The sequence below is a fragment of the Stigmatopora nigra genome, chromosome 3 (genome assembly GCF_051989575.1).
Source record: "Stigmatopora nigra isolate UIUO_SnigA chromosome 3, RoL_Snig_1.1, whole genome shotgun sequence".
NCBI lineage: Eukaryota > Metazoa > Chordata > Actinopteri > Syngnathiformes > Syngnathidae > Stigmatopora > Stigmatopora nigra.
Window position 1 is genome coordinate 12,019,962 of NC_135510.1, and position 12,156 is coordinate 12,032,117.

The 12,156-nt window shown below is 35.7% G+C and overlaps 1 protein-coding gene across 1 annotated transcript in view; it reads right to left on the reverse strand.

Moving 5' to 3' along the window:
- Positions 1-7,920: 7,920 nt before the first annotated feature.
- gpc6a (glypican 6a) overlaps positions 7,921-12,156 on the reverse strand; it is a 57,866-nt gene continuing 53,630 nt past the window's right edge. The window contains exons 9-10 of the mRNA XM_077713055.1: positions 10,783-10,958; positions 7,921-10,493 (exon numbers count right to left, since the gene is read on the reverse strand). Of these exons, the coding sequence (XP_077569181.1) occupies positions 10,276-10,493; positions 10,783-10,958 (394 nt within the window). The 3' untranslated portion in view covers positions 7,921-10,275. The remainder of the gene's footprint in view (positions 10,494-10,782; positions 10,959-12,156) is intronic.

Below are 12,156 nucleotides of genomic sequence, written 5' to 3' on the forward strand. Positions count from 1 at the left end.
GGAGAAATGTTCTCTTTAGCTGGCTAGGTTATCCATCCATGTGCCTGGTGTTATATGGTCTACATTCGATAATCTCTAGGTACTGTATACATTTTGGGCATCAAAAGAATAGTATCAGCTATTCAAAGACCAAAGTTACACATCGTCTGTCAGACTGTGAAAAGCAGGTGTGTATAAGTCTAGAGCAAACATGGGCAAACTACGGCCGTGGGCCACATCCAGCCCGCCAGGCCTTTTAATCTGGCCCGCCGACGTTGTCCAAATAGTATTTTTTATTGATTTTTTCCCAAGATGGTGTCGTCACGCGGAAGCCAGTGGCAGTAGCTCTGTCCACTCTTATTTGTTTTGGTGTTTTACAGCCCCTCTATTTTTTTTAATTCCATTTTAATATTTCTTAATACATTCCTTTTTACTTTGTACTTTATACTTTAATGATGAGTGATGAGTATGTTAATACTTTAGTCCTTTTTTTCGGTTTATGTTTCATATGTACTGTTAACGGACGCAGTTTTTTATTTGTATCGTATCTTGTGCTGACCCGGCCCATCTGTCAAATTTTTAAAGTCAATGTGGCCCCCGGGCCAAAAAGTTTGCCCATCCCTGGTCTAGAGTAATACAAAGAACTCTTAAATTGATGTAATTTGGTCATATTAGACCGCCAACCATTTTTAACACAATGTACCATAAATGCCACAAGTTACTGATGGTGTAGAAATATATTTGCCGTGTTTGAGTGGCGTCAATTTCAACAAAACATTTGATTAGATTAAACTTCATTCTGTAAATGCGATTGTGAATTGTACATTTTTCAATTTTCAATTTTCTCTTCGATGGACTGTCCAACCTCCTCAGGATATAGTCCACCCCTCACCTCTAGCCAGCTGGGATTCCATTTCCCATTTATTCACATATAATTACACATGTTCCTTAATTGCTGTTCTGTTACAGTCTTCAGGCTTGTTCACAAGGTGCCTGTTTTTCTTTAAACATTTGAACTCTCTACCTCCAAGATATGATAAGAGGGCCATGTGAAATTATTGTTAACAGGTAATATTTTTCCACTGCGAATGATTCCATGTCAGGTATGAACTGCTCATTTCCATGGGAACAATATAAATGTCAGCCAGGCCCTTCGGGGAAGCAATTTCTCTTAAGTTCACCTGTGTGGGGGGCGGGAGCTAGGGGCCAGGCTGGTTTACAAGTGGACTTTCTAAAATGATTTCCTTTTATTCTTATTTAGTCTGATACTGCATTCCATATTTTAGTCCTAAATCCTATTTCGTTTGTTTTTAATTGTTTATGCCATCTCCATCTCTTTAATTTTAAAGAATTAAAGAAACCTGTAAATAGAGAAAATCTACTCAGGCTATCTTTACTTCGTCTTATTTTTCTTTACTCAAGTACCCTGGGTCGCTTAACAGGTGGGTGTGGAAAAAAAAGTTTTTGAGCAATGTAAAAGATAAAAAGGGAAAAAAAAACTAACACCGAAGGCTATGGCTAGTCTGGAAATATACTCAAAGAACATCAATGTGTCAAGTGTGCATGGAAAGGATTTATGTAGGGCAAAAAAAGCAAATGATCCACTGGCATTAAAATTGGGAAAGATTGAGCTGGAAAAAATCCATGCCTCAAATAAAGGAACAATATCAAATGCACTCCTCAAAAACAATGCAAGGCTTAGTTCAGTATCACATAAAAATCAGCAGTTTGGGTGAAATGATCCGGTATAGGTGGTTCAAAAATTGGATAAAAACACACAGACTCCGAGAAAACATTTGCATCTGATTGTGATTAGATTAGATGTTGTCATTGTTTTTTTTTTTTTTAGATTCTATAAATTTATTCATCTCGTATTCGGGAAATTCACTGTTGCAGTAGCAAGATGGTGAGAACACTATATATGTACACATATATACATTGCTAATGATAAAGGACAAAATATATGAATTTGAAACCATGACACCTGATTTCTTCGAAGCGTATTTATGTCTTATTATGCAGTACTGGGTTAAATCCATGTAATTGCTCAACTCCCATGGGAAAGAAAATTGAAAAGCAAGGTTTAATTTCAAAGTTTTCTATTTCCAAGGGATTCGTACATCTCTAAAGCCCTAACGCTATTACTTTGTCATGCACAAAGCAATTACAATGAGTGTCTGAATGAAATGTGTCACCAGCAAATCTATTAACAATAAATGTCCTCAGACTGCAATATTTAGTCACCAACCTACTTTCAAATGCTAGTTTCTTAGAAGAAGAATTAAAAGACATATTTCTCAGAGTTGTTAACTACTGAAAATTATGTCATAGACGCCTTGAGGGAAATCTTTTTACCCAATATATCGGATTTAAAAGAATATGTAAATGTCAGAGCCACATTCATTTTTCAGATAGCTTTCTTAATTTCTTCATCAATTTCTCATCTCATTTTCTGAACCGCTTTACCCACACTAGGGTTGCCGGGGGTGCTGGAGCTTATTCCAGAAAAAAAGGTACAACACATTGTGATTAGAATCACGTTAATTGGTAAAAAAAAAAAATACGTTAGGAAAATTGTAGTCTGAGTACCGTACCAACTTTTTTCCCACATATTACGTAGAGAGTAAAACTTTAAAACCTTTCTTCCCTTGAGAGAATTATTACAGTGTTATTTTGAATCAGCCTTGAAATGCTGAACTATCATCAAGGACTCTTGAGAAAAAAAAACACCAACGGGTGATTTTCAAGTCAGGCAGATGCTTTGAAACATCTCTCTTGAGCCAAGTGAAACTCATTATTTCATTGAAAGCCAATTAATTTTGTTGTCGACTCATACTAGTTTTTAGAAACCTGATGTCAGTATGAGGAATATTTATAGTAACAGAAAGCTGATTTTCATATTTTCTTATTTTCAAACAGATTACATATCTTATCAGTGACGTTAGGGGCCAGTGAGGGTGATGAGCCACGATCCAACAGCTTGACGACAGGTGGAAAGCCTGTTAAAAATGGCAAAATGTTGTACCCAATAAACTTACAGATTTACTAAGGAATTTATTTGGTAAAACTTTACATTACTGATATAATTGTGAATACTTGAAACCCATATTTAATGTATGTGTAAAAGATGCAGCATCACTGAGCTATCATAGGTATTTGACAAAAAAAATAATGATTATAATAGGTATGAAATAATAACTGTAATATCCATTATTCTATGACATGTGACGACAAAAATAGGGTCAGTCAAAGGCGGTAAAAGTAGGGCCAGTTTTGGTCAGCATGTAGAATAGAATAGGCCTTCTGACCCATTTTAACAGGTATAATTTCTTACCAATTTTAATAAGTAATATATCATTGAAAAGCTTAGATTAAGGGAAATAAATTCACTATGAAGTTGCTTGCACTATTTCAGCTATTTCATAAGGATATCCCCATTTTTTTCTGAGTCTTTGCTTGAGAGCAACCTGCAATTTTAATGAATAAAATAATTCAACTTGGTGGATCACATTTATAGTTTGCCCCTAACTCACCACGTTATCTATAATTAAAGCAAAACCATTTTACATACAGAAAGAGAGCTTAAAATAAATAATTCTGGTTCAGATGTGAAGCTGTGCCGTGCTGTCATGTGAAAATGAATAAATTGATGTTTTGAGGAGCCACTCAGATGTAACTAGATGTGAAACTACACTAACATGTTTATCATTTGTTCTCTGGGTGACATACTTTTCTGTATCAGCTAATCAAATATGACCCAGAGCCAGGGTTGAAAAATGACATTCACTGATCATAATTTAACTTAAATGCTATAGCCTTTGTCGTCCTCAGCTCCCGACCCAGTTGGTTACCTCTGGGATGATTTAGACTGCACTCCTTCAAAACACCAGATATGAAGGTACTCTTTTGAGGTAGGATGCCTGCCGCAGCTCTCCCTCCGCTACGTTCCAGCAGTGTTCTCGAAATTTGGCAAATATAAGAAAGGGTAGAGATGCTCTAGTGGCCCATAGTGGCTCAGCCCCGGAGCAAGAACTTCAAGGTTTTATTTCACGGGTTTGGAAAAATCTCACTAGTATATGATTCTAGCAGCCTTTGTTGACATCTGAAGAAATGTTCACTGTGGATTTAGCAATTCAGTCTTGCTCGTACCTGACTGCCATTACATTTAATTGCGAGAATTGTAAATGCTAGATTTGTCTGTAGTCTGCAGTAGACTGAAAAATGTCCAAGAAAAAGGAAACATATCTGTTCATGACTTTTTATGATTTAGTGTTTCATTGACATTTAAAAAAACTCCAAAACACTTTAAAAAAATCAAGAACTCTTTATCAGGCTGACAACATTAGCTGAGCTTTTACTGCATGACAACTCTGACTAAGAATGACGTGCCCATCAAAATTGATAGCCGCTTTAGAAAGCTTGTCTATAACTTAGAAAATATTGTTCTGAGTTCCAATCTTGCTACCTAAGCAACTGGCTTGTTACACGGTGGGTAACATGATCAATACTTCAGGGTTGTTTTAATAGTCTACAGAACAAAAAGAGAAAATATAGACAAGTGGAACCTAAGGGTTATTTATCTGTCCGTTTGTTTGTTGTTGTGTTGACTACATATTTATTTCAAATGTATTGATTACTTATGGATTATTTATTTATTATTTATTTGTCTGTTTGTGTGTTATTGTTATTTGTGCAGGTCACGAAGCTTTAAATCTCATTATACTTGTATAATGACAATAAAAGCATTCAATTCAAGTACATTAACAGCAAATCTCAGAATCCAATCTGCACTGATGTCAGATTTTAGTGACTAAATGTCGTAACCATTGTGTGCGTGTCAAAAAGCATCGCACATGTCGACTTACAAACTGGAGAGCTAAGTTTGATAGACATCAAGCTAGAAATGTTGATTTTATTGTTGTGGCAGATTCAGCAACACAACTCGGGGTAGACTGTTCAGTTCTGTGTGGGGGGAAGACAAAACAAATCACAACAAAACCTCAACCATTTTCCAAGGCCTGATTAATAATTTAACAAAATGAAGGCTCTGTTGGGATCATAGTGTCCTCATTTTTGTGTAAGAGTACTTTAATTAGGGTTAGCAGACATCTAGTTTTGCACAGTCGTGTGGTGTATTTGACGTGGTAAAATAAACAACACCCAAACTAATGCCAAATGACAATTAAAAACATTAAACAGCAACAAAGACAGAAATTTGGCAGGCTGGCTGCATGTTTTGCTTGTTGTATTGTGGGTTCATTTGGGTAATGCAGTTCCCAAAGAATGAAACTTAGGTTAATTGAAAAAACGGTGTATAACAGGTTGTTTTTTTTATTTAAATTTGCAGGCACAGATTATGATAACCTAACTAACAAGAAAGTGTTTTTATATTTCTTTTGGCATGATTAAAAATAACAACCTAGCCGTTCATTGTAGTGACCACTCGCTCTAAAAGGAGTAGAATATGTACTGTTAATATCTTTTGTTAATTGATAAAATTCAAGTTGAGTTATTTATGGTAGTATTAAAAAATACTTTAGAAATCAAATAGCGATGCAATCTATATTTATGAAGAAAACTAAATACATACTATATCTATATCTATCTATATCTATCTATCTATATATATATATATATATATATATATATATATATATATATATATATATATATATATATATATATATATATATATATATATATATATATATATATATATATATATATATATATATATATATATATATAAAAATATATATATATATATATATATATATATATATATATATATATATATATATATATATATATATATATATATATATATACATATACATATATATATATATATATATATATATATATATATATATATATATATATATATATATATATATATATATATATATATATATATATATATATATATATATATATATATATATATATATATATATATATATATATATATATATATATATATATATATATACATATATATATATATGTATATATATAGTCCATTGAAAAATGCATATCATTGAGACAAGAAAGACAGAAATATTCAAAAACATTTTTTTTAATATTACTTACTATTATTTTCAGTAACAAAAGCCAAATGAGCAATCCATTCAATTATTTAAAAAAATGGTAAGGCATGTTTGCTGTATCAACATCTTCAGTTCCAAAACATTTCAAACACCTTGCATTGGCACCTAAGAAAGAATCTTCATGTGCTCCTAGGATATCTGATTTAGCAAATGAACATACAATATCACATTCACAACAAATGCCTTAGCAAAAGTGCATTGAACGTTTTACATCAACACAGAAAGGACCTTGCATAAAACCTTTAATTCAAAATATTCTGTAAACCCACAACGTCAAGTTAGTGGTCATTGTCGAGTAGATTTTCTTTTCTTCGAGGCGAGAGGAAAACAAAAGTGTCTTGCAGACAAATTAAGTTAAGGTCTTATTGTCTCTGAGACAATACTGCATCTGTGACAGTGGTTCGATCGTTTGTCAGAAGAGAATACATAAAACTGAGGAAGAGCAAACTCTTTGGGGCCATCTGACTTCATAAAATGTCTTTCTGCATTTTCTTCTTTGTAATTCAGGGATGCCAATAATGACCTACTATGTGAAGGTGCACAAAATCTTTACAAAAATAAATAAAAAACAGAAATCAATCTCTTGGGAACTCTTCAAAGTGCAAAAGTACTTCATACAGCAACAGATGCAAATATAGTGCTGCAAATGCAGAATTGACGCTAGGAACCAAATTTTCAGATTATAAAATAATTGGATAAAATTAACCATATTAGTAATCGGGACAATTTGACAATAAATCGAATCATTCCAAACATGAGTGAATAGTAAAAATGCTATCCCTAAGCAAAGATGCCAAAATATAGCAGTTAAAATATGTAATGCAGGTTAAAATTTGTAATAGCCAGATATCGTAAAAATATTTTGTTTATTTAATAGACTCACTACTGGGAGGGCTCCAGATCTCACTCACTTTGTCCTTCATGAGGACACTGGCTAAAACGACTAGACTCACTTGATATTCCTGAATTAATTGCAGACTTATCTTTGTCTACAGGTTTACAATTAGCCAGTAGAGAGCAAGCATTCTTCTAGTGTGCTGATCATGTTTCTGAGGTGATGGGACGTTTATCAGGTATGATGGTTGTACTTCAGTTAGAACTTGCTTTAATACTCTATTATTTTTGCAAAAAAAAAAATAATAATCAAAAGAAAAAGACATTCTGACAAATTAATTATTAAAAGTTGGTTAAGAGACGGATGAGTTTTTAATATGATAAATAATGAATCCTTAGATCTGGGAGTGACCAACTATATTTTACATTATCCATTCTTGACGTAACCCGTAGTTGAGGTCTTCTCTCCTAAATGATGCAATTATGCCAAAATTTCTGTTTTGCAAGCAACATATCGTTTGTATTGTGAAGCATGAAAGGATCGTATGCTTTAGACAATGTTAGACTGCCCCGCTATTAAAAAATATGAATAAAACTCAACACTTTTCTATTACTCTTTATGACTCTATTTCTAGCACACTCCACACTTCTGTGGCATTTTACAGCAGAGTAATACTGTTGGTGACTGATCATTTGACTGATATTTAAATCAATTGCCAAAATCTTTAGCAACGTTTTTAGAATTTTTTTTGCAGCCCTAAACTAGATGAACATACACTGTAAATATATATGAACATTCACTGTAAATATATATTACCTTGTTCAAGTCTAAATGACCGAAAATTCCATCTCAATTGGTGCAATTGCAGAGAAATAAATCAGTTTTAGTTCTACCTTCATGTTTCAGACTGAGCAATGCCTTGCACATCTATTTCTGTTTGGCTCACGTCTATCAGACTGTTTCAGATTGGGGAGTCACATCAATTGCTCTATTGTGAGTTGGCTGGAAATCTGCTGTTTACCCACTGTTATAATACTTTATCCACAGAATGATATGACAGAATGCATTTGCATCTCTGCGTCCTAAATAGCAACTTTTTCTCTTTGCATTCTATTCATTTATCTTCCGTACCCTTGCATCCTTGTAAGGGTTGCACAGGTTGCAGGAGCCTCTCCCAGCCGACTTTGGGTGAAAGCCAGACTACAGCTAGACTGGTCTCCAGTCAGCCATAGGGCACAGATAGAGAGAAGATCATTCCCACTCACAATTCATACCGCAACAAGTGGGTATCGATACTGTTCCTGACCGCACAGAAGTTAAGCGATTGAACCACTACACCATCAGCATAGTTGTCCTTATGGGTAACCACTCTAATCTTTTTCATTCATTCATTTTCTGAACCGCTTTATCCTCACTAGCGTCGTGGGGGGTGCTGAATCAATGGCCAGCCGATCCCAGGGCACGAGGACAACGATTGACACTAACACTCATACCTAGTAGCAGTTTAGAGTGTCGAATCAGCCTAGTATACATGTTTTTTGGAATTGGTGAGGAAACAGACCGCAGATCTGTGAGGCTGACGTGCCAACCACTCAATCCACCGGGCCGCCCCGCTCAAATATTTGTCTATTGGAAAGGACAACAGGAGCAGCACATTTTTGTTGTGCTTGTCATTTGTGTTTATAAGAACTGTTTGAGGACAATGACCGTGAAGGAATATGCTTTTTCTCCCTCTGGACTGCAGTAAGGAGAGGTGTAGTGTTCCATGTCCACTACATGGAATGTGTAATCTCTTTTGAGAAGCTCACAGCAGCTGTTAATTTGCTAGAGAGGAAAGCTATGAGAAAAGTCTTTGGAGAAATAAGACTCACTTTTAAGCTATTTATCTTGAGAAACATCGCACCATATTGACTTTGCACTGCCCTGCCACCATGAACAAATGTTGCCTTTGATTGGTATCCTTGTAATATGTCTGGGACTTGAATTTTTATGACCCGGGGTCAGATGACTATAATGTTATGTGTTATGTACACAAATCTGGTCATGGCCCTGAAGCTTTTGATTCATTTAGAGGTCAACGTATGAAAGAAATAGACACAAGTGCACAAAGTGACCGAAGATGTTTGATAACAAACACCATTCTTATATTTCCATTCAGATAACTTTCAAATAGACAGCTCCATGGTATTTTTCAGAAACTCTGACCTAAGCTTGGAATTTGTGTTATATAAAATACATTAGAAGGCAATGTATTGTATAAGTCAGCATACCCAAATGTGTACAACCCTCTAAAAGCTGACAATAAAGCAAATTATTCCGATATGTTCAACAAGCTTGTCTCAGGCAAATTAAATGTGACGGCATACGGTCATTTCTCTTTTGTTCTGTATTTGACTCAAGTTAAAACAAACATTACATCCATGTTAGTCTCGTTTTAACCAAACCTTTAGGGCAAGGGTGGCCAAGTCCGGTCCTCGAGAGCTCCTATGCAGCCTGTTTTCCATGGCTCCCTCCACCAACACACCTGAATCAAATAATTGGGATCGGTATGAAGCCTCTAGACAGCTTCCTGATGAGCTGATCATTTAATTCAGGTGTGTTAGAGGAGGGAGATATGGAAAACAGACTGGATAGGGGCTCTCGAGGGCTCGACTTGAAGAAGCACCTGACTGCAATCCATTGAATGAATATCTAACATAGCAGATTGGTGGAAAGGTTTCCTCTTATGGGTTGGAACGAAAACCTGCACCCACTGCGGCCCTTTGTGGAATTAATTGTCCACCCCTGTTTTATGGTTATGTTCATTTATTGTTACTGTGCAACAAAGTTCCCTCAGTGAATTCCTTGATCTCTATTGTGAAGGGCAAATGTGCACAAACACAATGGTTAAATGAAAGAAGCCACAAGCTGACACGTAAACAGGAAAACTAAGACCTCCTGGCTGTAGGCTGGACGTCAATCATCAATCAATGCTGAAAACCCTACATTGAAATGAATAAACGAAGAATATCAGAGTTTTATTTCCTTACATGCAAATGGGATGCTTTTTTTAAAATCATGTCTGAAGGTAGGGAAAGACCAGTACGAAAAATTCAGAAGAGAGTTGTTATCTGCCATGACAATACACTTTCAAATTTTGAGTGAATGCCACCAATGTTGTCAGGAAGGTGAAAGCTGATTCAGTGTTTTCACCTAGCATTATTTTGGAGCGGACAGACAATGCAGCACTTCCACCCTCACCCTCAGTAGGCCACATCCAACTGGGTGGGTTCCAGAAGGTTCTGCAGATCTGGTGAAGGAGCAACTGTAGAACGTGTTTAAACATATTATACGCTCTAGGTTAGTCATGTATTATCTCCATCGGGGCTGAATTGTGCAGAACCATGCTATTAGGGCCAAAGAGATTAGCCGCAATGATGGTCTGTGGGACTGGGTGTTGCCTGCTTCTGCAGTGTGGACATCACTTCTGTCAGCTCCCATCACGGGAGCTTCAGATCCTGCCTGAATGGCCTCAGTGGTGCAACCATCTGGGCAACCGCTGCCGCTACCAGAAGTACTGCCTTCGTCACCTGTGTGGACAAAATCTGCCATAATGGAGTGTCATACAAATGTACGGGATTGATTCTATTTTATCACTTCAGACTTATGTAAACGATAGTTTATATTATGTCTGGGATTTTAATTTGAAAATATCTTTACATATAATCTGTTCTTATTTGTCCTCCACTTTCTTCCTAGCCACTTATTCTCAACAGGGTTGTGGCCCTCTTAGACACATAAAAGATTATATGCAATATATGTCTATAGCGTATAAATATACTGTCTACAAAAATAAACTAGATATTCAGCAAAACTTACTGGAATCTTGGAAGTAGATATCATTTCCATTATATGCATTTTTCAGTTTATTGGACATGACTCTCAGAGCCATTATTTGTTGTCGAATTAATGTGTCTGGCCTGGAGATGTCCAAGATCACTTCTGGATTGTTCACCTGGTTGGTTAGTCCCTCTTTCACCACTTCTGGGAAATATCTGGATAAAATAACAAACAACGGCAATTATTTTTGGTTAGCCATCGCATTAAGTTGAATGACAATTATTGGACATTACGACACATCTCAAGTCAATGATTTACTAGAATTGTTTAAGTTTTTGCCAAAAATGACTGTTTGAAAAACAAAATGCTTGTTAGGGTATTTTCATTTTGCAGCATCTCTACCTATTTCCTAGGTCCTCAAAGGGCTACAGTGGGTGCAGGTTTTCATTCCAACTCAAAAAGAGGATACTTTTTGCAAGTGGAATCAGTTATTTAAAGTCAGGTACTACTTATTTTAGAAGACACCTGATTGGTTAAAATGTCTGCACTGGATCGCTGGAACAAAGACCAGGACCCACTGCGTTCATACTGTGGGTGTATTCTTTTCGGATGAAAAAATAAAAAAAACCTGAAAATCAAAAACACCTTCATTGTGACAAAAACATACTTTTATTATTAATGGTCCTGTTATGAGGATGCTCTTTTACTGTTGATGAGCAAATGATTCTGGCTCTAAAGTTAGAGTGGAGTTTAAAAAAGTACTGGCACAAGCAAAGGAATTAGTAACATCTTTTAATGTACCATCTGTCATTTTGTTATTTACGAGGGGACAAAGGGGATTGGTGTGCTGTAATTATTCATTACATCTCTCTGGTTTGCTGTCAAAAAAGCCAGCATAATCTTCTATACAGACCATTGATCGCCACATGGTAGTGGTAGTAATGAATCCACACTCTTCAAGGCATTATAATCTTTTGCTTAAAGCAGTTCCCCATACAAGCACTTAAAAAGTAAGTGTTATTCTAGTAACACACTGTTGTGACTTTAATCCCAAAGTACAAAGGCTGGACAGCTGGCCTATTTTACTATGGTTATAAGAAGTGGAAATTCATCAACTGAGAGAGCTAGGGCGTCACCCTAGTGTTTGTCAAAGTCTGTTTTTTTTATTTTATTTTAATTTTGTCAAGCAGTATGTGGACTCCAATGGTTGTCTGTCTTTGTAAGTGCCGTGTGAGTGACCGGCGACCATTTAGTATTATCCGTGAGAGTGCCTTATTTACGTATGTGCGGAACAGCATTTGGCCAATGCGTGTTGGGGTTAAACCTGAATCACGTCCAAGCAGCCCCTCATTTATTCCAGTACACACAGCCAATAAAATTCAACGTAGTCACGATTAAATCTTCCTGCAACCA